Genomic DNA, 27,264 nt, shown 5'->3' with positions numbered 1-27,264 from the left:
TCCTCTACATCAGGTACTGTGTGTGTGTGTGTGTGTGTGTGTGTGTGTGAATTCTTACCTCACGGATGACCTTTCCCGCGCCACACACACACACACACACACACACACACACACACACAAAGCACATTTTCTCTACATGTTTCCCCAGTGGTACATTTGCACTTTTCAGGGGGTACATACATTGTGTCCGAAAGAATGACCACCACTGTACAATACATGGTGTTGTAATCTGCATTCAAATTGCACAAGGTCGTGTGTTTTTTTTTTTTTTTTCCCTCATTTTAGTAAGCAAAACTGTTATTTAAATTATGTCATCAGTCCTCTTTTCCTTCTTTCCTTCAGTTTCTCCTCCTCCTCTTTTCCTTCCTTCCTTCAGTTTCTCCTCCTCCTCTTTTCCTTCCTTCCTTCAGTTTCTCCTCCTCCTCTTTTCCTTCCTTCCTTCAGTTTCTCCTCCTCCTCTTTTCCTTCCTTCCTTCAGTTTCTCCTCCTCCTCTTTTCCTTCAGTTTCTCCTCCTCCCTTCCTTCCTTCAGTTTCTCCTCCTCCTCTTTTCCTTCCTTCCTTCAGTTTCTCCTCCTCCTCTTTTCCTTCCTTCCTTCAGTTTCTCCTCCTCCTCTTTTCCTTCTTTCCTTCAGTTTCTCCTCCTCCTCTTTTCCTTCTTTCCTTCAGTTTCTCCTCCTCCTCTTTTCCTTCTTTCCTTCAGTTTCTCCTCCTCCTCTTTTCCTTCTTTCCTTCAGATTCTCCTCCTCCTCTTTTCCTTCTTTCCTTCAGATTCTCCTCCTCCTCTTTTCCTTCCTTCCTTCAGTTTCTCCTCCTCCTCTTTTCCTTCCTTCCTTCAGTTTCTCCTCCTCTTTTCCTTCTTTCCTTCAGATTCTCCTCCTCCTCTTTTCCTTCTTTCCTTCAGATTCTCCTCCTCCTCTTTTCCTTCTTTCCTTCAGTTTCTCCTCCTCGTCTTTTCCTTCTTTCCTTCAGTTTCTCCTCCTCCTTCTGTAGTTTCTATATTTTCCTTAATTCCCTCCTTATAGTTTCTCCTCCTCCTCTACATTTTTTCCTCCTTCCCTTAATTCCTTCTCTCTCTCTTCCTCCACCCATCTTTTCCCTCCCTCCTCCTTCTGTAGCTTCTATATTTTCCTTAATTCCCTCCTTATAGTTTCTCCTCCTCCTCCTCTACATTTTTTCCTCCTTCCCTTAATTCCTTCTCTCCCTCTTCCTCCACCCATCTTTTCCCTCTTCAATTCTTGTTTCATAATCATTATCGTGGAGAGAGATGACGTCGACCTCAGATATAAACGTGATGATAAGAGAGAGAGAGAGAGAGCCACACCTGCATACGGATAATCTCTCTCTCTCTCTCTCTCTCTCTCTCTCTCTCTCTCTCTCTCTCTCTCTCAGAGAGAGAGAGAGAGAGAGAGAGAGAGACGGGTGAAAAATAAGCCTAATATAAGCAAATCAATACATACCGTTAATGAGGTCAGAGGTCACGAGTCAGGGAGAGTCAGGTCACATATGGTAATCCCCCCCCTCTCTCTCTCTCTCTCTCTCTCTCTCTCTCTCTCTCTCTCTCTCTCTCTCTCTCTCTCTCTCTCTCTCTCTCTCTCTCTCTCTCTCCTCCACTATTTTTTTCTTCTATTTCCTTCATTTTCTTTCTTCCTTTACTCACATTTTCCTCTAATTCCTTTCGTTATTCTTTTTTTATTTGTAATTCGTTCTTTTCCTTCTCTGTTTCCTTATTTCTTTTCTTTCTCTGCTTTCCTTCCTTCGTTATCACAATTCTTTTTCTTCTTTCCTTCCTTCTTTTTATTTTAGTTGCAGAAGAAGTAGAGATAGTTGTTTTTGTACGTAGTAATCAACGATCGATATACAATTTAATAATGAACCAATCCATAACATAACATATAAGTCTACTCTTAAAACAATAAAGTTATATCGTCCCTGCAATTACTATATATATACGTGATTGCTGAGTCTATTCCATTCCCCCACCAACCTATTACTAATTATAACCAATGCTGGAGCTGCCCTGTGTAGGCCACTCGACTTCTTGCAGTTTCCCTATGTTCTTATGTTCTTCTTATGTTCTTAATGCCTGCCTATTTCCCTCCTAAATCTATACTTTTCCAATATAAATCCATTACTGCAGCGTGTTCTATCCTGCTGGCTAATTCTCAGTACTTTACTTATATCGCCTTTGTTGTAACCCTTGACCCATTTGAATACTTCTATCAGATCTCCCCGCACTCTTCGTCTTTCTAGTGAATGTAAGTTTAGATGTTTCAGCCTATTTTGATATGGGAGGTTCCTCAGCCCCTGAATCATCTTGGTCATCCTCCTCTGAACTGATTCTAGCAAGTTGATGTCCATTCTGTAGTGTGGGCACCAAAACTGGACAGCATAATCTAAGTGTGGCCTAACTAACGCTAAATAGAGTCTGAGGATGACCTCTGCACTCCTGTTGGTTACCGTCCTGTTAATAAAGCCTAATACCCTGTTAGCCCTATTCCTTGCACCAATACATTGCCTCCTTAGTTTTAGGTCAGAGTTCACTAACACTCCCAAATCCCTTTCACACTCTGATCTGCCTATATATGAGTGGAGTCTAAACTATACCCGTGTAATGGGGTGTGTGGTCCTACGCTTAGTACGCTACACTTGATGTTAAAATTCATCTGCCATTTCGCTGACCAAGCTGACAGTTTCGCTCTGAATAAAGTCACATCTACGTAAGTTTCACACCACGCTCTCCTTCTTTGATACGTTGACATTTCCCAAAGAACGAGATTAGGACACACAGGACGGAGCTATCTAATCAGGCTGGTACACATATAACCTACACCTTTTTTTCACCTGTAATCTAATCTCTCTCGTCTCCTTATCACAAGCTGGAGACATGAGAAGGAGAGGAAAAGAAAGACGGACTGAATTCATTGGTGTAGGATATGCTAGAAAAAGTGACAAAGATTAAATAAAGTAAGAAATTATATAACATGAAAAAAATATTCCTCTACCTCATCAAATTCCTTTTTATTTCTTCTTCATATGTCTTTTCAGTTCCTTAATTCTTTTCCTTCTTTTCCTTTTCTCTCCTTTATTTCCTTCATCTGTCTTTTCATTTCCTTCATTTCCTTCTCCTTTTCTCTGCTTTATTTCCTTCATCTGTCTTTTCATTTCCTTCATTTCCTTCTCCTTTTCTCTGCTTTATTTCCTTCATCTGTCTTTTCATTTCCTTCATTTCCTTCTCCTTTTCTCTCCTTTATTTCCTTCATCTGTCTTTTCATTTCCTTCATTTCCTTCTCCTTTTCTCTGCTTTATTTCCTTCATCTGTCTTTTCATTTCCTTCATTTCCTTCTCCTTTTCTCTCCTTTATTTCCTTCATCTGTCTTTTCTTTTCCTTCATTTCCTTCTCCTTTTCTCTGCTTTATTTCCTTCATCTGTCTTTTCATTTCCTTCATTTCCTTCTCCTTTTCTCTGCTTTATTTCCTTCATCTGTCTTTTCATTTCCTTCATTTCCTTCTCCTTTTCTCTCCTTTATTTCCTTCATCTGTCTTTTCATTTCCTTCATTTCCTTCTCCTTTTCTCTCCTTTATTTCCTTCATCTGTCTTTTCATTTCCTTAATTTCCTTCTCCTTTTCTCTGCTTTATTTCCTCCTCCTCCTTCACTTATCTTTTCTCTTCATTTCCTCCTTATTTTCTACTTTTCCTCCTTTATTTCCTCTTCCCTTTTCTCCTCCTTCATCAGTTAATCTTTTCTCTTCCTCCTCCTCTTTTTCTCCTTTTCCTCCTCCTTTTCTACTCTTTCCTCCTCCTCCTTCACTTATCTTTTCTCTTCATTTCCTCCTTATTTTCTACTTTTCCTCCTTTTTTTCCTCTTCCCTTTTCTCCTCCTTCATCAGTCTCTTCTCTTCCTCCTCCTCTTTTTCTCCTTTTCCTCCTCCGTTTCTACTCTTTCCTCATTTAATTCCTCCTCCTCCTCCTTCACCAGTCTTTTCTCTTTAATTTTCTCCTTATTTTATACTCTTCCTCCTTTATTTCCTCTTCCCTTTTCTCCTCCTTCATCAATATCTTCTCTTCCTTCTCCTCTTTTTCTCCTTTTCCTCCTCCTTTTCTACTCTTTCCTCATTTATTTCTTTATTTATTAACAGGACGGTATAACCAAGGAGTGCAGAGGTCATCCTCAGACTCTACCTAGCGTCAGTTCGGCCACACTTATGCTGTCCAGTTTTGGTGCCCACACTACAGAATGGACATCAACTTGCTAGAATCAGTTCAGAGGAGGATGACCAAGATGATTCAGGGGCTGAGGAACCTCCCATATCAAAATAGGCTGAAACATCTAAACTTACATTCACTAGAAAGACGAAGAGTGCGGGGAGATCTGATAGAAGTATTCAAATGGGTCAAGGGTTACAACAAAGGCGATATAAGTAAAGTACTGAGAATTAGCCAGCAGGATAGAACACGCCAGTAATGGATTTATATTGGAAAAGTATAGATTTAGGAGCATTTAGCAAGCATTGGTTTAATAATAGGGTGGTGAGGGAATGGAAAAGACTCAGCAATCACATATATATAGTTGGTGCAGGAACGTTAGCTTGTTTTAAGAGTAGACTGGATAGCTACATGGACGAGGATGACAGGTGGCAGTGAGGTGTGGGTGCAGTAAGGAGACAGGTTACTGAAAAAAAAGTAGAGAACGAGAATGGCAAGTAACAAGGATAACAATTAAGAGAACATATAGTCCTGTTTTCAACTGAAGAATTGCCCCCCCAACTCTGCCCAACTGAAGAATCACCCCACATTTAATCACTATTTTACATGAAGAAAAAATATTACCATAGCTGAATTTAGGTCCTATATTTTCTCCATACAGACAGAATGTGAAATAAATATGTTGACCGGAAACATGTCCATTGCTCACCCGGAACGTATACATTTTTTCACCCGACATTCCGTGAAAACTACAAACTTATCATCAATAATTCTTTAGTTATTGATGCAAGCACGTGGGTTTGTTTACAAGGATCAGCTGACTGGCGGCGGCGGGGGGAGGGGGGGGAGGGGGTATGTGCTTGCTTGCCTGTATATGTGTGTGTGTGTGTGTGTGTGTGTGTGTCATTGTGTGTGTGTGTGTGTGTGTGTGTGTGTGTGTGTGGTCACGTGGAGTCGTGCACATGACTTCCTTACATCCTCTTCACTCTCTCAGTTTTCTCCGTCATTTCCCATCTCCTCCTCTTCCTCCTTCTCCAATCTTTATTCATTTCCTCCTCTCCTTCTTCTCTTCACTCTCTCAGTAGTAGTGTGACCCTTTTTCTGTACCATGAACCAAAGACAGGAAGAGGAGGAGGAGGAGGAGGAACTGGAAAAGGGAGAGACAGGTGAAGGAGGAGAAATAGGAGGAAATAAAGAGAAAAATGAAGAGAAAAGGAGGATATGAAAAGATTGCTGAAGGAGGAGGAAGAAAAGGAAGGAATCAAGTAAAGGAGGAAAGATGAGAAAATAAGGAGGAAAAGGAGAATAGAGGAAGAGAAAACGAGGAACTGAAGGAGGAGGGGGAGGAAGATGAGGAAACAAAGATGGAAAAAAAAGTTAAAAAAAAGAAAAGGAGGAATGAAAGGAACTGAAAATAAGGAGGTGAATGAGGAGGAGGGAGAGGAGAAGGAGGAAATGATTCAGAGGGAAAAGAAAAGGAGGAATTAACATGAAAAATACACTCATATGAGAACCTGATATATATTGATCTGATCTCGGCGTTCGGAAATGGCCTAATATGGGGGCTGGAAGCTTCTCGAAAAACCGAACTTAATTTATGATATAGCTTACTCCATGCATATCCTTTCCTCTGTATCTTTTATCCTACTTAACCAAATGTCCTTCTGTTATCATATATGTCTTCTACTGACCTTCAAACCTCACATATAGCCATAGGGGAGAATACATATAGATAAAAACGTCTATATGTATCCTTTCCTACTTAACCCAATGCCCTTCTGTTATCATATATGTCTTCTACTGACCTTCAAACCTCACATATAGCCATAGGGGAGAATATATATAGATAAAAATGTCTATTTATCCTTTCCTACTTAACCAATGCCCTTCTGTTATCATATATGTCTTCTACTGACCTTCAAACCTCACATATAGCCATAGGGGAGAATATATATAGATAAAAATGTCTATGTATCCTTTCCTACTTAACCAAATGCCCTTCTGTTATCATATATGTCTTCTACTGACCCTGAAACCTCACATATAGCCATAGGGGAGAATATATATAGATAAAAATGTCTATGTATCCTTTCCTACTTAACCAAATGCCCTTCTGTTATTATATATGTCTTCTACTGACCTTCAAACCTCACATATAGCCATAGGGGAGAATATATATAGATAAAAATGTCTATGTATCCTTTCCTACTTAACCAATGCCCTTCTGTTATCATATATGTCTTCTACTGACCTTCAAACCTCACATATAGCCATAGGGGAGAATATATATAGATAAAAATGTCTATATGTATCCTTTCCTACTTAACCAAATGCCCTTCTGTTATCATATATGTCTTCTACTGACCTTCAAACCTCACATATAGCCATAGGGGAGAATATATATAGATAAAAATGTCTATATGTATCCTTTCCTACTTAACCAAATGCCCTTCTGTTATTATATATGTCTTCTACTGACCTTCAAACCTCACATATAGCCATAGGGGAGAATATATATAGATAAAAAATGTTATATGTATCCGGCCTTTCCTACTTAACCAAATGCCCTTCTGTTATCATATATGTCTTCTACTGACCTTCAAACCTCACATATAGCCATAGGGGAGAATATATATAGATAAAAACGTCTATATGTATCCTTTCCTACTTAACCAAATGCCCTTCTGTTATCATATATGTCTTCTACTGACCCTGAAACCTCACATATAGCCATAGGGGAGAATATATATAGGTAAAAACGTATGTATCCCTTCTGTTATCATTATATATATGTCTTCTTCTGACCCTGAAACCTCACACAAAGCCATAGGAAAGAATAAATAAATAAAAACAAATGTGGAGATGGCCATATATATAGCTTAGTAACCACGTGAAGCTACAGAAGGAGAAAGATACTGGGTAAAAACACATACAGACATACAGACAGACGGACAGGAAGCGAGCGGCCGAGCATCATGGGCTGAGATCAACAGACAAAGGTTTAAATCGGTTAAATAAAGATACCATAATGAACCTTAAGAACGAGAAACGGCAGCTCGAACTGATAACAGGCGGACAAACAAAGTGATAGTCGAGGTAATGTAGGAGTTACTTAGGGCAGAGAGGTGGGAAATATATGGTGAAATAGGAGGAATTGTAGTTGTAATAGTAGTATATAGATGTAACAGTAGTAGTAGTAACCATGCATAGTAGCTAGTAGTAGTAGTAGTATATAGTAGTAGTAGTAGTAGTATATAGTAGTAATAGTAGTAGCTATATACGTAATTAAGGGATTCATTCTTATTCGTTTACCACCAATAACAGTAGTAGTAGTAGTAGTAGTCACAGTAGTAATAGTAGTAGTAGTAGTAGTAGTTATATACGTAATTAAGGGATTCATTCTTATTCGTTCACCACCAATAACAATAGTAGTAGTCACAGTAGTAGTAATAGTAGTAGTAGTAGTAGTAGTAGTAGTAGTAGTTATATACGTAATTAAGGGATTCATTCTTATTCGTTTAGCACCAATAACAGTAGTAGTAGTCATAGCAGTAGAAGTTGTATTAGTAGTAGTAGCAATAGTAGGCCTATATAGTCATAGCAGTATAGTAGTAATAGTAGTAGTAGTGGTAGTAGGTAATGGCCAGGTGTAACGGATGGGCCTCCCTCTCACGTGTTTTCAAGGTCACATCAGAGAGAGAGAGAGAGAGAGAGAGAGAGAGAGAGGAAAAGGGCAAGGGCGGTGTGCTGTGCTGAGGAAGTCCCACGTGGCTTTAGGAGCGTGGTCTGGGCCTGGGTCTTGGGTGCTGTGGAAAGGCTTCTCGTCAGACACTCATTTGACTACCGGTAATATCAGGGCTTGTTTTTTTTTTACTTTTATTTCCCGCACACGCCTTCACATTGCATAAGTCTCTCTGTAGCCACCATATTCATTATTATTTATAGTTAAGATAGATAACGTGTGTAGAGAAGGCTTATTTATTACATTTATATATTTCCCTTTTGTTTGTCTTTGTAAAATCATTAAAACTTATTATTAAAATGAGTAAGATATCTTGCGAAAGAGAGAGAGAGAGAGAGAGAGAGTTGGTAAAGTAGGAAAAGTTATGCGAAAAAAAGAAAGTTCTCCTCACATGACCATTAGTAAACAGCACCATGTGAGAAAATACGTGTTATTAAAGGGTACGAAGGTGTGCAGCCGTCCATCGTGTACTCCAAGCTCGAAGGGCTCTCAAAAAACCGGTTATGACAGGAAATCCTTTCTCTTCCCGGCTTCCTGTGAGCTCGGGACGAAAGTTGGCCATTGAGAGGCGATGCCTGTGCTGGGGGCTCAATTCATGGCGTCGGGCTCTCATTTGTCCCTGCCAGCCATTTAAATTTTGGGCAAGGCAAGCACAGTGTTCCCCGCTGTGATGTTACGTAACACCTTTGGGGGACAGGCCGCCACCCGCCATTCATAAATAAGATACACGTTGCAGGGGGACTGGGGATGCATGAAGGGGGCTCTAATAGGTTGTTCATGTCCTTATATTCCTTGTAAAACTCGTAATAACTATATTTTGATCGATAAGAAGTTCCCGGGAAAAACGCCAAGCGTCAGTAGGGTGCGCCTGCGCCGGGAGTACGAAGCTCATCGGCTAGCCTGTTGTGCGTCACGGCTTGAGGGCGCTGAAACTTCCTGGCCGGTGATTGGCTGGCGGCTTCCCTCGCTGCGCCGTGGTTGGCTGGGAGCGGCTTGAGGCGGGGGAAACGAGTCTGCCCGGCCGCTCCAGCAGCCACGGGGCTCACAAAGCTTCTCTCAGCCGCCAGACCTCGCACGGAAAGGACGTACGCTGCCGAGGTCCCCATATTTCACCTTGTAACGCCCTACACTCCCTCCACACACACCATGGCGGACCAGGAGATGGAGAACCAGGACTTCTCCGAGGACTACTCCGGCGGCGACTTCCAGGGCAACGGCATGGAGAACGGCGAGGGCATGGCCACAGAAGACAAGGCGGGCGGCGGAGGCGGCGCTGACAGCGGCGCCGCCGACGCCCCGGGCCGGGACGACGACAGGTATGTGCGGCCCCGTGCTGGCGTGTGTGTGCTGCTGTATGTGTGTGTGTGTGTGTATGTGTGTGTGGCGCCCGTGTGCGGCGGGAGGCTGGCTGCGGCACAGCCTGGGCCAGGCCGCGGCGCCCTCATCGCGTGATATCCAGGCCATCTTGGCCGCCACGCCGCCGCCCCCCCCGCACACCCCTCCCCCACCCTCCCTCAGGGCCTGGCCACGCCGCCCTCCTCACAGCCTTTCCCCGGCCACCCCTTCCCCCGTGCCTCCCACGGTCGTTCACCCAAGATGGAGGCGCCGCGCTGTTGCCACGTGTAGTCTCAGTATTTTTAGCGGCGGGTTTTTTCCCCCGTGCCCCGCGTGGCGGCGTGCTCCCTTTGTGCCAGCAGCGGCAGCTGCTCGGCGGCGGCGTGCCCGCGCCGGTGTTTTCACGGCGCACCTTTGCCCTGGCTGGCCTCCCCTTCATCCGCGCCACGGGATGACTCACCCGCCCGTTGTACTCATGTTTCCTCCCTCACCACTCCCATCCATGACTGCTGCCGCTTCTCATGTATTTCCGCCGCCTTGTTGTGCTGCTTGTGTTGCAGTTTAGTTATCAAGCCTCACGTGACTGGCGGCCCTAACATTAATGTTCTGACGTAACACCTCATTGGTGCACGGCCAGCAGATCCCCTGCGCGGCGTATTCTAGGCCTGGGGCCGCCGCGGCTGCTGCTAGTCAGCACGTGATGCGTACACAGTCTTCCCCTCACACCGCCGCAGGCACGCAGCGGTCACGTGACCAGCGGGGCGGGGGTGGCCGGGTGGCGGCGGCGGGCTCACTCGCGGCCTCAGGGACGCGGGCTGGCGCCGCGCCGCCACCCGCCCGCTGCTCAGCCCGGCCCCGTGGGACGGCGTGACCGAGGCGTTCGCCCTCGATTTTCTCTCTCTCTCCCAGCCCCGCATGGCTGCGTGGCCGATTCTGCTACCCTCGCTTGTTTCTGTCTCCCCCCCCCTCCCCCTCTGTCCTAAGGCCAGGGTTCAATGGAGAGTACATGGTAACCATCAATATAAATTCCCATCATGACTTTGGCTAAGTTGTACTCGTGTTGATCTATTTTTAAGTGTTTATGTATATTAACATTGTGTATGTAGCTAACCACTTTGAGTTACAGCAGTAAAGTTAAGCCATCTGTAAAACCCTCTAACATTTGTACAAAGCAAGCACTTCAGGTTATCCAGTGTTCCATTTTTTTGTAATTGAATAAATTTTGTGTAACTTTGTGCAGCCGTACTTCATTTTTTTATTCATTTGGTGTCTTGATTGTATGTTGTTTGTGTTCACTGTTTGCAACTTGCGTCAAGTAAACCAGACAGACTTGCCAGAGAAAGTAACCATTTTTCAAAGCTTGGCGCCATGAAGGAAGAATCTATGATGTCACTTTAAGCTTCAAAAGTCCATCACACTCCACCTCAGCATCAGTTGCAGCCTTGGTGTCCCAAAACTGAATGATCGGTGCTCACCAAAAATTTCTCCGAGCCAGGTCTTGATCGTCCCAAACAGACAAAGAGGTCCACTTGCCAGTCAGAAGTCCTTTGCACTCTTGATCAGAAAGTTGTATTTGTGGCTTAAAAGTCCATCATCCTAATAGTCAAGTGGTTTGTGGAGTCCCCAGAGTACCTCTAAAGGTCCTTGCCTTTTCTTCAGTGGCCGCTCGCTCACTCGTGTGACAGTTCAAGTCATAAGTCCAGTCAAAAAGCCAATCAGTGATGTTCAGCAGTCAGTAGCAGAGATTGATTCAGCACAGCACTTGCTTGCGTGTTTGTAAAATTGTTCAGCAGTTCCTCCTAAGATATGAATAATGCCGCCCAGAGCCATCCATGCATCCTTGATGAGTGTAAGCTACCTGTTGAGGTCACAAAAGTCCTGAGTCAGCAGTAAGACAGTCCAGATCAGATCACATCCTGCCGTTCAGTGCCTGGGCCAGGCTTGTCATGGTCAGACTACTACTAGAACACTTGCTAGCGGTTGAGCTTCAGTCAGCCTTAGCACTCAGTCAGAAACAGTCAGTCAGTCAGACCTTTATTACCACCATCACTGCCACCGCCTGGGACCACCTCCACCGTCGCCCTCAAGACCCACACCAAGAGTGCCTCCATCACCGCCCCGACGGCCCGTCTGCCTGCCTGCACTGCCGCCGCCGCCGGTGCTGCTGGTGGTTGTTGGCGGGTGACCACACTAACAGCGGCTGTTTTGCTTCCCAGGCAGGTGGGCCCCCCTTCTGCGGGAAGACCAAACGTGTGTCCCCCCACACCACCCTCCTCCCCCCAGTACTAGTGTGTAGCCCGACGCTGCTTCCACTATCGGGTATTTATTTACCATTCATCCTATGTTGTCTTAGTGGTTCAGAGGCCATCACTAAACTCATAACTACTGCCACAACTATTGCTCTTGTCACTACCACTACTACCACTGCTGCTGTCACTACTCCAGTCAGTCCAAGTCATCTCTCTCTTGCTGCCTTAATGTCTTGATTTGTTGATCCTTTTTTTCATAGTCGGCAAGAGTCAAGGCTTCAGTTCCACACACCTCTTTTCCTCTCAACATTTTGTATTCATTGTTGTTATTGGTCCATTTGGTGCACTCCTGAGGTGTGTTAAGATTTATTTTTCATCATTTTTATTGTTATTGGTATATAGTATCTTTTGTCATTTTCCACCTTTTTATTATCACTATTACTGGTACTACTATTACTACTGCCACTCAGTATTGTTCCATGTATGTATTGATCGTGTTTTGCTGGCCATCCTCAGTCTTCAGATTCATTATTATATACACACAATAAAATTTTCACAATACAGAGTTTGATGCAGTTGTTGCTGTTGAATCTGTAATATCAATGTTTACTTTTTTTCTCCCTATTACATAAATTTACATTTCCGAAGCGGCGCGATTTGTCCTTGCAATTGTTTGTTGTTGCTGTTTTTATCTTGTATCGTCCACGCTCTGCCACAGACAAATGTGGATTTTTTTGTCATCAATTTTTGTCTTGAGAAGCTGAACAAAAGTCATCATCCCAATTCAACTCCATCTACTCCACAACTCAAAAAGTCAACTTTGAGTCAAAAGGCACAGAAGGTAAAGTACAAACGCTGTCGTAAGTGTCAGTCAGTAAGTCGCGTCAGTCAGCCAGTCAGTCAAGTCAGCCAGCACCTAACAGTCAGATGCTGCCGCTGCCGCACACCTTCACCCGATCCTTTTCTCACCTGCCTTATTCTCCGTTGCAGAAAGTTGTTTGTGGGCGGCCTCAGCTGGGAGACACAAGAGAGTGAGTGTGACTTTGTTTTGTATGGGGGGGTTGGGGGACAGATCAGTGACTAGTTAGGTCACTCACCATCCTGCTTCTATGCCACACAAGACTTGGATAAATGAATAAATTTGAATACTCACTTGGTCTGGCAAACAGGAATGATAAGCAACACAAAATTGAGAGGAAAGTGAGTCAGTTAAGTAGAGGTTGTAAAAGCCATCCTGCAAGTTAGTTATCAGGTTAAAGGATAACGATACCCAGACAGTAAAAAAGAATTTGTTTGTTCCTTACCTTGTATATTTCAAGAAGAGATCCAGGCATGCATGACTGGGAAGACCCCTCTGGAACAATGTCTGGCATCTGTTTGCAGGGATGCCTCTGTTATGCTGAGGAATACCTAGTTGTCTGGATGCCAATAAAATAAGAATGTAGCCATCCAGTAATGCTACACTTGGCTGAATATGTATAGTTTGGAAATAGCACCAACATAATGGCCTGGTTGCTGCAAAATGGGAGGTTATTTCACACTAGGTTCATTGTGAGGATTAATGTTATAGGGAATTTGTTGAGTCTACTGCTCTCAACCTGACTGAATACTCATGCAAAGTTAACCGACTGATTTATTGACGGCTGGAAATTATAATTCCTTGGTAAGACAGCCATCTAAAATATAGTATCAGTGCTTTATTGCATTGCAGTGGTCAGTGATGGGCCTTATGCTAGAAAACCACCAGTCACTGGTGGGGTCACTTTCCCGTCACTGCTGGAGGCCACATTCTCTGGTAGATTTTAACATGATCTTCACTGATAAGTTTGTTGAAAATTTTTGATTTGATATTGGATCTGCAAAACAAAGCATTGTTAGGAAGTACAACTTATTAGGTAGAGCACCATGAGGTAGTAACAGGGAGTGAGGGGCTGATGATATAAGTCAGTGCAAATGAAAATGGGGTCAACTTTGACGTGTTCCTTGGAATGATGCCTTTCACTGGTTCTTTCTACACCTTGTACACAAGGTGAATGTTAAGAGTGCAGCTAGTCATGCTGCAGCACCCAGCATGAGGTGCATCACTTGTCTAGTGTCTTGATTGGTATGCATTCCTCTCCAATGCACACAATCTGTGTTATGATTTACAATGGTATCTGGCTAAAGATTATAGTCTAGTTTAGAAGACTGATGAATAGTCTGGAGCAGCAGTGTAGCCTAGCCCTTACATCTGCAGTGTTGTAATATTAAACCCCCAGGAATTTCTTTGCTCAAGAATTGTGATATGAACTCTAGATTGTTTATAGAATTGAATCTCAAACCAGGACTAAAGGCAAAACAAATTCCACATACTGCCTGAAATCTGCTGTAGGTGAAAGTTACATACACTAACTCTGCCCTATTATGATGATAAACCCATTCAGTTCTGCTTCTGAAGTACCGAGAAGACACTCACCACTGAGGCCCACACCACACACACATTCCCGACACACACTGAGCATGCCATTACCTTGCCTTTCCTCCCTCCCTACAGAGGAGCTGAGAGAACACTTCAGTAAATATGGCGAAATTGAGAGCATAAACGTCAAGACAGACCCCAACACCGGCCGATCGAGAGGATTTGCCTTCATTGTGTTCAGCAACACAGAAGCCATCGACAAGGTGAGAAGTCTTATCCTCCTGTGGTGTGGGATAGCTGTCTACTTTAATTTTAATTTTTTTAACTTTATTTAAATTTGGTATATAAGCAATAGTATTTTTATCCTTCCAGTGTGATTTTTTTGTATGTCGCCATATTTTTTAAACATCCCATCGGTACTACGTTATGTGTAGCTATAAAAAAGTGATAGAAAATCAAAACAGATTGCAATATCTCAAACCATTATTGCCATTTATCTTCTGATTTGTTTTTAAGTAATGGCAACTTGAATTCACACAAGGGTTACCCGTCTGCACTTTGTCTTTAGTCTGCATTACTATTCTGATTTTTATATCTTCTCAATTGTTGGCCAGTATTCTTGCAAATAATCAACTTGAAATAACCCAAGTAATGTCTCCGTCTACTTGTCAAGTGATCAAATCAACACTGGTGACCAGACTAGTTTGAAGTATCCTTGTAAGTAATCAGCTTGAATTTATGCATTATTTCCCTGTCCGCTCGGCAGGTGATCAATGCGGGCGACCACGTCATCAACGGCAAGAAGGTTGACCCCAAGAAGGCGAAGGCGAGGCACGGCAAGATCTTCGTGGGTGGCCTCAAGCCAGACCTCAGCGATGATGACATCAAGAACTACTTCGGCAAGTTTGGCAACATCGTGGAGGTGGAGCTGCCATTCGACAAGCAAAAGAACCAGCGCAAGGGCTTCTGCTTCATCACCTTCGAGCAGGAAGCGGTGGTGACGGACCTCCTCAAGACCCCCAAACAGAACATCAACGGCCACGAAGTCGACGTCAAGAAGGCCACGCCCAAGCCCGACGCGATGGGCATGGTGCGCGGGGGCATGCGGGGAGCCATCCGTGGCACGCGGGGCGGTGCCGTGCGGGGCCGAGGCCGGGGCTGGAGCAACAGTTGGAACCAGGGAGGATACGGTGGCTACGGACAGGGAGGCTACGGGGGCTATGGTGAGTAGGAGGCAGCCAGTCCTTCCTTGTTGTCATGCATTTTGTTCTATTGCATCTTTTTTTTGTTCTGATCATTTTTACACGTTATAATTTAGCTCCCTAGTCCAGTGTCTTTGTCGATCATTCACTATACAGTAAACCCCCACTTCTATGGACCTCGATACAATGAATGTTGGCTTTGACAAACTTTTTTGCCTTTCGAGTATGTGCGAGGATTCCGAACAAGTTCAGTAATTTCGGGGTTATGTACGGTTGTGGGCTGGCCAAGCACGTGTGTACGTACGCATGACAGTCACCATAACATAAAGTGTCCAATATTTAAACTTTTTAATTTCCCTGTATGGGTGTAGTAGTTGTGATGACTGCATGGAAGTATACAAACTCAGTTGACATAATGAACAAGCTTGGTTACATACAAATGGTCAGAGATGGTGAACTTTTAGCTCATAACAGACAAAGTTTGTTATACCAAAAGTTTGAATATAACGTCAATCCCTTCCCACAATTGGTTCCCTAAAGCGAGGGTTTACTGTAGTTTCTTAGGCTCTGTTTGATGGATTTTCATGTTTGCATATTTCTTTTTTCCCTAACTTTTCTTAATCTTTCCATCTATTGCATCCTTTCTGTTGTCACCTTTTTTTCCTCCTCCTTGGTTTATATATTTTAACTTCCCAGTGTTTGTGGTGGTCAGTTATTTTAGTTTCTTAGGCTTCGTTTATTTAATTTTCTTGGGCTCCGTTTACACAGAAGGAATTTTTAGTGTCATTTAGTCTCCTTCAGTGAACACATATCACTACTACATGCAAGGAGTTTTTACCAGGCTTATTTAATTTTGGGAGCTTAGGCTCAGCTTACAAACCCACTGCTCTGCTATGTGCTTTGGAAGTAGCCCTGAATTCTAGCTTAATCTACTAACACTAGTAAGGAACAGAGCTATACAGTAGGAGAGTTCTGGCACCTTCATGACAGGCACTGCGTTATAGCGAAAAGCGTTGTGAAGAATTCAAATTGACCCCCCCAAAAAAAAACAAAAAAAAATCCATGGTGGTTTGATGTCCATGAGGGAAGATATGAGTTTTTTTTTTTTTTTTTTTTTGTGTGTGTGTGTGTGTGTGTGTGTGTGTGTAGCTATGGTGAAGCGCTCAAAGGAAGTACCCACTTGTATCAACATCACTTGAAATTATACACAGCTCTTGGATGGTGTGAAGGTGGCCAGACTTTCGTATTATATGGCTGGTAATGGATCAGAAATAGGGTCAGTCTTGAGTTAATCCTGTGACACTAGTTTGGGATTGGGGGTCAGGTTTAATCCTCCGTCTTGCTGTCCAAACCCTACGAATCTTAAGTTCACCCACTGAAAAAAAAAAAATGCCACTACAATTACTTATACTAAGGAATCAAATGCCATATTGAACATTTTGTCTTAACACATTTGACATGGCTTTCATATAAGTTGTGGGCATTTTCATGGGTAGTTTCATGGCCCTGGTGGTAGTCTGACCCTTTTTCTGTACCACGACTTCTAACTCATGAGAACACATTCTACCTTTTTTTTAACCTTTAAAAATAACTAATGTGCGAGTCGGTAGCATTTTAAAACCGGAGTCAGATTCTTTGTATAGTTCTCGAAACCCTCCCCCTCACAGAAGTGCTCCCTCCCACAGGCGGTTATGACTACGGCTACAGTGGGTACGGCGGGTATGGGGGTTACGGAGGCTACGGCAGTGACTATTATGGCTATGGCGGCGGCGGATATGGTGGATATGGTGAGTGTCAGGCCTGAGCTGATGCCTGCCTGCGTGACATGTCAACTTATTTACATATCTTATTCTGTCTGCCTCGTGTCATTAGCTCCTTGTTGTTTGCCCATGTCATCTATACTCTCGTTTCATCACCTATACTCTCCCTGTTGTCTTCTATCAAGCTGTCATCTTACTCTACTGTAATCTCTAATCCTTGCCTTCCCTTAGTCTTGTTTTTGTCATCTATAGTCTCACATCGTTTATTCTTCTGTTAGTTTTTGTCCTCATTTTGACTCCATTTTTCTCTTCCTGTTCTTCTATACTCTAAAACTACCCATCCTTTTCTTATATCCTTGTTCTCTCTACCTCTGTCATCCATGTTTCTTCTGCCTCTCATCTTCTATAATTCCTTCCCCTTCTGTCTCTGGCATATGACCACAGATGTTGCGCCGACCAAATGAAACTTTCCACTTTTTCTGCCTGCCTGTTTATTCTTCCTGTTCTATTATTCTCGTTTATCTTCTTAAACTATCCACCCATTTTGTTACTCTTCACCTTCTTTGTTCTAATCTTCCTTGCTTTTACTCTTTTATTCTTTATTTTTCTTGTTTATCTTCTAAAACTATCCGCCCATTTTGTTACTCTTCACCGTCTGTTCTAATCTTCCTTGCTTCTACTTTGTTTGTCATCTTCTCTTTTTATCCATTTTTCTTCCGGTTCATCTTCCATACTTGCATTGGTGATATATTGTCCATCCTCTGTCCTTTATTTTCTGTGTATTTCTCATCTTTTTCTTTACCTCAATTTCCATATTTTTTTACTTTGCCAAACTTTTTAACACATTCTACTTTTTATTTTTATTTTTTTACTTTTAAGTTTTTTGCTTCTTTCCATCTTATTCTGTCTTTACCTCCTTTCTTTTATTGTCTATCTTTTATTCTGTCTCGTCTTATTGTTTACATATGATTTTCTCTCTCTGGTCGTTCCCTTTATACATAGATTCCTTAGCATAGTCTATCATAAGCTTTTTTCCTTCTCTCCATTCATCTTCTATATGTAAGTTTCTTTGCTCATTCTTCAGTCAATCACTTTCTTGTCAATCATCTTCAGTAATTCTCCTTCTGTCCTTCACTTTCTCTATACACACTTTCCTTTGCCATTTCTTCATCTTTTCCGCCATTCATCTTTGTACATAATTCTCTCCTTTTTCTCCTGCCATTCACTGCATATATTTCCTTTTCTTCTTATCCTTCTGTCTTTCACTATACAATATTTCCTTTGCCTAAACAATACCCTTCCCTTTTTCCTTCTTTCTTCATTCTCCTTCTGTCAATCACTTTCTCTTCTAAACATAATTTCCTTTGGCTAGTCTGTATCCTTAACTTTTTTTTTTTTCTCTTCATTTGCCTCACCACACTGCTACTACTGCTGCTGCTGGTGCTCACTCTACTACTTAGAGTATTGATCATCTCTCACACAGTATCGAACCCTAGAGTTTTATTTAATACGGTATGGTAAGTTCACAAGTTCTACATTTTGTCTGGTTTTGATTATATTTATTTATTATTTGATTACCACAAGTACTGCTACTACTACTACTACTACTACTACTACTACGACATTTGTTGAGGGTTTATGATTTTGTTCATTGATGGTTTTTTTATTCTTTGCTCGTCGTGGTCAGGGCAAAGGCTGGGTGGTGTGCGTAAGGGGGAAAGAAAAGCCCGCTGATGCCGACCCCAAAGAAGTCCAAAAAGTAGAAAAAGATGGAAGGTCAGTTGTAGTTGTGGAAGTGACCTGATGCCACTGTTCTCTCTGAGGCATTGTAGCTAAACTTGTTAAAACTCATCAAGACACCTGAAAAGTTTTTACCTCATGGGGATGACCTGAGTTGGTTTGTCAATTAACTAAAGTAAGGAGTAAGGCGAATGGAGGCTTCAGTCAGTTTTCTCTTGATAATCTTGAAACTAAGAATTTTGGTTTGGTTCATAATTTTATACTTTTGCTTGGAGTAAGAATGTTTTTTTACTAAATTTACAAAGTTTATTGATCGCTTATTGATTTGTTCCTTTGCATGTACTGGTTAAGTTGCTGCGTCTGTTTCTTGGTGCAGTCTTGAGTGTTGCGTTGTCGGGTCTTCCTCATTGCCTTGTGGCCGAGTTGGTGTGTTACAGCGTCAACACACACGAGGGTCCTCATGTTAGCGTAACATTCTCACTTGCAGTTCTTTCAAAGGTTACCCTCAGTAATCATGTCATGTAAATCTACTTGAATAATTTGGAAAGTTAGTCTACAAGTCAGTGTGTCAACGAGACATTGCTATGGTAATTTTGACATTTGTTCTGCATTATACTCTTGTAAATGATTGGCAGCTTCATCTTAAGGTCAACTGTTAACAACATTACGATCTATGAGACACAAGCTTTTCGATGAGCTTCTTTGGACTTCCGGCGAGGTTTTCATCACGCTGAAGCTTTTGAATTTGAGAGTTAACTCCCCGCCCAAGCCCGATAGAGCCGTGCTTAAACATCACCGCTTGCACCGCGTCACTGCTTTCATTGGACGAGCTGCCTCTTCATCACTTTCCTGCCACACACTACAGTTCAAAGCGTTGACTGCATACACGCGTCACTAAGCTCATTCAGCCGAGCCATACATGAACAAGCAGGGCTGGTAGAAGGAGAGAAAACCCACAAACTATTCCCTTATATGTTTTAAGTCTTACCTTAAGCTAACTGTGAAATACCTTACCTGTATACATTACTAAGTGGCATGACTATATATATAAGTGTAACATCTCTGAGCATATGAAATACAAAGTAGAGTAACGTCATACAAGTGTTTTGCCGGGAGTTGCTGAGTCAGGGACGGGAGAACATTACTTTTAGTGCCGGAGACTGATTATTTATGGCGGTGTTGGCCCTTACCAGGTGGCAGCCAAGGCTACGACGGGAAGAGTCAACGCGGGAGGCAACAGACGAGGCACCAACCCTATTGAGGGGGGAGGGGGCCGCCGCGACCACCACCACCATAACCAGCACCACCACCACCACCATAACCAGCAGCAGCAGCAACAGCATACGTGGAATGGTACAATGTATTGAGGGGACGCACCCAGCCCTCCAGCCACCCCACCTGACCTGACCTCACCTCAGAGACTATAGTTCCCTCCTTACCATCCCACATCCCTGATATTACCCCTCCATGCCCTCCATATCCTCCCCCTCTTCCTCCTCCTCCTCCATACCTAAGTCCATGTTGCCACCTTATCTAAAAGTATTTATACAAAAAAATACAAAAAAACTTGTGAATCATCTTCGCAAGACCACAAAAAAACGTTTCTTGTGAATCATTCCTGTTGTACAGAGGCGCTCTGTACTGCGGACAGTTATGAAAAAAAATTACCTTTTTTTTATTCTTTGTTTTATTATTTTTTAATATATTTCAAGGCTGTACATGTATGAATAAACCGATTTTTGTGTACTGTGCTTGTTTCAATATCCAGGGGGAAGGGAAAGAATGAAAGGAATAAAGTTGTCATATAGAGTGAAAATACAGAAATGGTAAGACAGATGTGATACTGGGGAAGAAAAATATGGGAAACGGAAGCATTTGGTAGTGGTGTCTCGAAATAAATTGACAATAGTAAAGTTTTGAGGTAGAGGGAAATGAAGTCTGGAAAAATAAAGCTACTGTGGTCAAGGGTAAGCACTGAGGTTAATAGACTGACATGCATGGATGCGGGAAAGGTGAAGCTGCGAAAAGTATGGGGCAAATAAAACTATTGAAAAAGTTGAACTAAACGGGTGAGCAGTGGCGAATGTTAAATGACCGAGATAGGAGAAGAGGAACTGGGTGACTGGTAAGGAATAATATAGAGGACACTTAAATGTTTGTAAAGAATTAATGTGTGATAAACTTGCACATCTCCGTCATTGGCCGTATGTAGTATTTGAGCCGGTGATAAAAGAAAATTGATTGATTGTTCATTGCAAGTAAACAACAATCATCCCTGTGCTGTCCAAATCCCTTATGCAAGAGTTAACCAGCATCTTCATTCTTTCATCCCTGTGCTGTCCAAATCCCTTATGCAAGAGTTAACCAGCATCTTCACTCTTTCATCCCTGTGCTGTCCAAATCCCTTATGCAAGAGTTAACCAGCATCTTCACTCTTTCATCCCTGTACTGTCCAAATCCCTTATGCAAGAGTTAACCAGCATCTCCATTGTTTCATCCCTGTACTGTCCAAATCCCTTATGCAAGAGTTAACCAGCATCTTCACTCTTTCATCCCTGTAGCCTACTGTTGTTGATAGGGATAAAGTGAAATGGTTATATAAAGAGTGTGTGTGGAGTGTAAACTGTATATTAAAACGTGTATGGCAAGTGAAAGGACTGAAGAGGAAGGAGAAAGGAGAGATAAATAGGTTAGCGGAGAGTTGCAAGAGGCATTGAGAGAAAAAACGATAATAACGATAAATGTATTAGAGGAACGAATGTGAAGATGAGAAGGTTGGTAGAAGATGAAAATAAGAAAAGTTAGACAGCACAAGGAAAAAAAGGCGAAAGAAATTAAGAAGAGAGAAGAAAGACTAGGAGAATAAAGAGAATGAGATGGGAGGGAAGGAAAAGAAGGTACAGAGGAGGGAAAGAGTTACTATCACATATACACGTAAAGAAAAAAAACCTAAGTATAAAAGAAGATACATTAATGACTGGAATGGCTCTATACTAATTTATTAATGACCTACGCAGCAGTTACGAATGCCACAACCTATATGAAACTAACACAGAGACGAAAAGGGAAAGTGTACAGATAACAGGACATAATTAATCACATAATATTATCGACACAAACATCTTATCAGGCAAATAAATATCCCACTTTTACATCGACCCAGAAAAACAAGAACCGGCACCTCAGTCCCAGTATTGCCAAATTATCGTATTCATCTCATTGCATTTTCGTAGTTTCTGACCCTAAACTAGCAAAAAAACAAATAAGCAACCATCAATAAATAACGGTTTCAACGCTAACTTTAATTATCTATTGTTATTTGTGTAGGTGCGAGAGTCTGAGGCTTAAAAATGAGAAATAGAATGTTTAGTACGACAATATAGCATCGCTGACCTCCAATGGTATTTTTCTTTATGCAATGGTGCCAAATTGTTCTCCTCAGACTCTTATATTTACTGATTTCCAAACCAAAAACTGTCTTCTGGGCCCCGATAATCAACTTTACATATAGTTATCGTTAAAATAGTTGATAATTGGTGCTTTTTGGTAATAATTATGGGTCAAAAAAACGGTAAATAGGACGACAATGTGGCACAGTGTCTCTAACGTTACCCTTAGTGTCAAGCAAGATGGCCAAGGGGAAGGTGCTATCCGTGTGCTCTCTAGTCATCCTTTTCCTCGCCATTTGGTTCAGCAGGGATGACGGCCACTCGGTCCTACAGGAAAGGTTACAGGAGGTCCTTAAGGCCATGCTGGAGGTAAGGGACCCTTGCCACCTCCTGAAATAACGTGAAATAAGGCTGAAATAGTACACGTGCGGCCCGGCCTGTCAGAAGGGTTACTGGGTTCAGGGAAAAATTGTGTGACTTTTAGTGTTTTTCTACGTTATTTACCCCACTATTCCCTCCCCTGTGGCTTTGTTCTGTCCCCCGGGTTTAAAAGACACTGGGGTTTCTCTCAGGGGAGGCGGGCATGCAAGGGGGCGGTGGAAATAAGAAAAATAAAGGAAAAAAGGGATATTTGTATAGGGGTCACGGGTTTAGGGTGTTGGGTGTGATTCTAGAGTTGTACACAAGGCATTGACTCGTGTGTTTTGGACTTGTTTTTATTTGTTTGTTTACTCTGTTGTCTTGCTTGTGTGTGTTCGTGGTCCTGTTCAAACCGCTATTGTCCTCTCTCTATCCCTGGTGTCCTGTTTTTTATTCACCTGGTTCACTGGATCTGGATCATAATGCGCAGGGCACAATTCAGGTGCATAATACACATATTTGTGTTGGCTGTTGGGGGGCGGGGGAGCCGGGTGTGCAGGGGAGGGAAGTGAATCAAGTGTAATTATTGTTAGTGTTGGTGTGTTGTGGTGACCAGTGAGTGTGTATTTGTTTTCTGAATGAGTCTATTGTACCGCAGTCTAAAACCTGTTGAGGGAGGCTGTTCCACTCACGTATGGTGCGTGGAAAGTATGAGTGCTTGTATGTGTGTGTTAGTGTGATATGTTTGGTATTTATGGATGTGTGTGTTAGGAGTATGTTGATGGGTCAGTGTGAGTGTTTGTGATTTTGTACATAAGTGTAAGTCTGTGTGCTTGTCAGCATAAGTGAAGAGGTTCCATGTTTATCTGTTGTTTGATCTGTGTTGTGATTCCAGGCGTTTGAGTGAAATTGTTTGTAATGAACCTAGCTGCCTTGGTGGTGATTTGTTCTAACCTATCAATTAATGTTTCTGTGTGTGTAAGGATCCCACACTGTGGAGCAGTATTCAAGTGTTGGTCTCACAAGTGTGTCATAAAGTATGTGTTTAATGTCAGGTGTGCAGTTATGTAAATTCCTCCTCAGGAGGTTGGTTGGTATCCCCTTGCACAGTAAAAATAATCAGGCTTGATAGGCAAAATCCCTATGTGGGCAGCCCAGAACTGATGGCATGCCAGCTCATCAGTAAGAGTTAACCAAAACAACAACCACTAGTAGTGGACAAAAATTTGTGCCGGATAATATTTATGAAACTTTAGCCGCCTCTGGCAAAGTTAATACTTACATCATGGATTTCTTTTTGGTCCCTGAATGCAGTGCAGTAACAAGTGACTTCCAGAAAGGAGAAAGAATCCAATTCAGGGACTATTTATTGTTGAAAATAGGGGACATTATTGCAAAAGCCATAGGAACTTGTTTTCATGAGAAGAATAAGATTTTAGACAGTATTGCTCTGAAGAAACTATCATTCACATTCATTCGAACCAAAACCTTCAGCATAATTATGCTGCTTCGAAACCAAGAGTCAGATTCGAACGTCGTCTTTTGTGTGTGTGTGTGTGAGAGAGAGAGAGAGAGAGAGAGAGAGAGGGGTAATTGATTAACAGTCACTTCAAGGAATGAGCAATAATGAACTTTGAAAAGTTATCACAAAAGAAAGAAAGAAAGGGAAGCAAGGCGACTAGAATTGTTTGAGGGAGGAGAGTAGGGAAATGAGGCTGTATTATAGTAGAAATATGGAGTAGGAAGGATTAGGCCTTCCTTCTCACCACTGCCTTCTGTTATTACCCTTCCTCCCACCTCAACTCACCTCATGCTTTGAATTTCCACAGTTTTTTCCTGATTCTCTCTCTCTCTCTCTCTCTCTCTCTCTCTCTCTCTCTCTCTCTCTCTCTCTCTCTCGTATTCTCTAAGTATATAAGTGTTAATATCACTTGAGAGAGAGAGAGAGAGAGCATGTGGGAGGGAAAGACAAAGAGAGAGGAAGAGAAGAGAAGGGAAGGGAGAGATAAAACAGGAAGGGAGGAAGGAAGAAAGAGGAAATTTGAATGTAGGAGAAGGAGGAGGAGGTCTGTCTGTCTGCTGTCCATATTCTCTCTCTCTCTCTCTCTCTCTCTCTCTCTCTCTCTCTCTCTCTCTCTCATGTTTGGCATTTACTAATCTGGTATTTATTGATTAACTTATTTTTCTGGTGTGGTGTTTGGGTGGAAGGGTAAAGGTGAGGCCTGCTGTGTCTTAATTAGTGTTCTCAGGTGTTCAGGCAGGCAGGTAAGTGATGAAGATTGTAGTGATTATCAAGCTCTCTTCCTCATCATCATCATTACATCGACGCCTGCTCCTAGGATGATGGACCAGGGGATGAGCTTCCATCTTTCTCTACCCAGACACTCCCTCCTTGCCTGCTCAAAGTTTCTCAAAGATCTTTCCCCCCTCTCTCCCTAACATACTCTTGCACCCTATCCCTCCATTTCACTGGTGGTCGTCCTCTAGCATTCCCTCCCTCTATCTCACTCACATACACCCTTCTGGTCATCTTACTCTCCTCCATTCGCTCCATGTGGCCAAACCACGTTAAAGTCTGTCGCTTCACTTCTTCCACCACTCCACACTTCTTCCCTTCACCCCTGTGACACATTCCAAAACGCTCGTACACACTTTCATTACTCATTCCATCCATTCTACTCACACCACAAGCACTCCTCAAATAACTCATTTCCACTGCCTGCACTCTTGACCTCTGACTTTCATTCCAGGCCCACGTTTCACTTGCATACGTGAGGGTTGGTACTATTATTGAATTTTTCAAATCCCTCTTTACCTCCATGCTCACACTTCTGCCATTCATGATTCGTCCCCAAGACCTTACCACCCTTCTTCCTTGCAATGCCCTTTCTCTTATCTCTCCCTCCGTACCACCATGCTTACACACATAGCTGGGCGTTATCGCGATAAGTTATCGCGATACTTTATCGCTGATAACAAAATCGGGTTATCGGCCATCCGCTGCTTATTTAAATATATATCGGTATCTTCGTTACTTTTGTAAGCAAACTAGTGATAATCGCTATTTTTTTTCCGCCTCAGAAAAAAAACGTTGTCTCCTCCCTATTGCGCATGCGTGGCCCAGGCTCCCGGTGTTGTATGAAAAAACTTCGGGGCATGAAATATCGTCGGTGATGAGATTTCATACTTAGATCATCAAAATTAAAACACTAGGTTATTTTTTTATGTTTCTCAAAAATCAATATATCAAAGAGAATAATCATTTAACTTTGCCCCCAAAATGATTATTCACTGCCTCAAATTTAATATTCCATAATCGTTTGTGAGCATGCCATGGTATTGAAGGCACCCGGTGTTGTGTTATTTGGTGTCCCATCGTCAAAAGCTGGCTCTTTTGTTTACAAAAACTGGTCTCTCGTGAACTGCGCATGTTCAGACCAGTAAGTGTAGACCTGTTCAGTCTCACAAAGCTTTGGGACACAAAATAACACAACACCGGTTCAGGCGTTTCTAGTATTACCGTCCATAGGTACGTGTCAACGTGTGGTTTTCAGGTTTTGTAAGTTTTCTAAAATACAGATAATGAAAATTTGAATTCATGTATGATTTTTATTTGAAATATCAATATAGTATCGTTTTCGCCTATCGGACTCATCGCTAGCTAGTATCGGAATTGTGGATTTATATCGGGTATCGGTTATCTGTTATCGCCTATATTTGTGTCTCCATATAACGAATATCGGTTATCACTGTTAAGGTTTTTCATTATCAGTTATCGGTTATCGGGAATGAGGTTTTCTGTTATCGTGCCCAGCTATGCTTACACATAACTCATCCAAGGTACTTAAAGTCATTGACCTCCTCCATTTCTTCACCATTCAAAATTATTTTGCATTCTTTTTCACATTCAATTCCCACTCTATATGGGCATACAAAATCTACAGCCTCACTTCTACTTCACTCACAAACCATCACTTTACTTTTGTTAACATTTACTTTCAGCTTTCTCCCCTCTTCCCTCTCTTTTCCTCTACTTCTTCCTTCCTTCCTTCCTTTCTTTCCTCCTTCCTTCCTTCTTCTCTTCCTCTCTTCCTTCATTCCTTTACCTCCGTCCTCCCTTCCTCCCTTCCTTCTCTTCTCTTTCTTCTTTACTCTTCTCTACTTCTTCCTTCCTTCCTTCCTTTCTTTCCTCCTTCCTTTCTTTCCTCCTTCCTTTCTTCTTCTCTTTCTCTTTTTCCTTCATTGCTTTTCCTCCGTCCTCCTTTCCTCCCTTCCTTCTCTTCTCTCTCTTCTTTTCTCTACTTCTTCCTTCCTTCCTTCCTTTCTTTCCTCCTTCCTTCCTTCCTCTCTTCCTTCATTCCTTTACCTCCGTCCTCCCTTCCTCCCCTTCTCTTTCTTCTTTTCTCTACTCCCTTCTTCCTTCTTCTGTTCTCCTTCCTTCCTTCCTTCACTTTTCTGTACTCCCTCTGTTTCCTTCCTTCCTTTCTTTTCTCCTTTCTTCCTTTTCCTTCCTTCCTCTCTTTTCCCCTCTTCCCTCTATTTTCCTCTACTTCCTTTCATCCGTCCTTTCTTTCTTCCTTCTTCTCTTCCTTCCTTCCTTCCTTCTTTTCTTCCCTCTTCCTTCCTCTCTTTTCCTCTACTTCTTCCTTCCTTCCTTTCTTTCTTTTCTCTTTCCTTCCTTCCTTCTTTCCTTTATTCCTTCATTCCTTCCTATTTTCCTCTTATGTTTTGTTTTCTCTTTTCACTTAAATTCCTTTCTTCTTTCCTTACTCTTCCTTCCTTCCTTCTCTCCCTCCTTCCTTCCTTTCTTTCCTCCTCCTGGTTTCTCCTTTCCTCATTCTCCTTCTCTCACATATCCCAAGAGAGAGAGAGAGAGAGAGAGAGA

The 27,264-nt window shown here is 42.4% G+C and overlaps 2 protein-coding genes across 19 annotated transcripts in view; both read left to right on the top strand.

Moving 5' to 3' along the window:
• Nucleotides 1-8,982: 8,982 nt before the first annotated feature.
• On the top strand, nucleotides 8,983-20,377 carry LOC126984662 (RNA-binding protein squid-like). 17 transcript variants are annotated; one of them, XR_007737299.1, is made up of 8 exons: nucleotides 8,983-9,262; nucleotides 12,521-12,561; nucleotides 14,064-14,191; nucleotides 14,695-15,151; nucleotides 16,798-16,917; nucleotides 18,351-18,407; nucleotides 18,578-18,666; nucleotides 19,824-19,970. XR_007737299.1 is itself a non-coding variant. In XM_050838534.1 (7 exons), exons 1-6 carry the CDS (start codon nucleotides 9,093-9,095, stop codon nucleotides 18,622-18,624), a joined length of 945 nt encoding a protein of 314 aa, XP_050694491.1. In that variant the 5' UTR covers nucleotides 8,983-9,092; the 3' UTR covers nucleotides 18,625-18,666; nucleotides 19,824-19,970. The 17 variants fall into 17 exon arrangements, 13 of the variants coding, with proteins under 13 accessions (XP_050694491.1, XP_050694493.1, XP_050694489.1 ...); XR_007737300.1 differs by lacking the exon at nucleotides 16,798-16,917; XR_007737298.1 differs by lacking the exon at nucleotides 18,578-18,666 and having other exon boundaries at nucleotides 18,351-18,408; nucleotides 19,814-19,970.
• A 1,852-nt stretch (nucleotides 20,378-22,229) lies between these two features.
• The window catches only part of LOC126984660 (ADP-dependent glucokinase-like), a 29,004-nt gene continuing 23,969 nt past the window's right edge, over nucleotides 22,230-27,264 (top strand). For both annotated transcript variants that reach the window (XR_007737294.1, XM_050838517.1), the window contains exon 1: nucleotides 22,230-22,388. Coding sequence is in view for 1 of the 2 variants with exons in the window: in XM_050838517.1 (XP_050694474.1) it covers nucleotides 22,260-22,388 (129 nt within the window). In the remaining variant the exon portion in view is untranslated. The remainder of the gene's footprint in view (nucleotides 22,389-27,264) is intronic.

Source organism: Eriocheir sinensis, chromosome 57 (genome assembly GCF_024679095.1).
Source record: "Eriocheir sinensis breed Jianghai 21 chromosome 57, ASM2467909v1, whole genome shotgun sequence".
Classification (NCBI taxonomy): Eukaryota; Metazoa; Arthropoda; class Malacostraca; order Decapoda; family Varunidae; genus Eriocheir; species Eriocheir sinensis.
This window is presented reverse-complemented; position numbering and strand designations above follow the sequence as displayed.

Excerpts from the sequence above, each read along its gene's own strand:
- LOC126984662 (XM_050838527.1), top strand. The coding sequence starts at position 9,093 with ATGGCGGACCAGGAGATGGAGAACCAGGACTTCTCCGAGGACTACTCC. Across the intron at positions 12,562-14,063 it reads CAGCTGGGAGACACAAGAGA|AGGAGCTGAGAGAACACTTC; the intron begins GTGAGTGTGACT and ends CCCTCCCTACAG. Across the intron at positions 16,919-19,813 it reads GGCGGATATGGTGGATATGG|CCCTTACCAGGTGGCAGCCA; the intron begins TGAGTGTCAGGC and ends TGGCGGTGTTGG.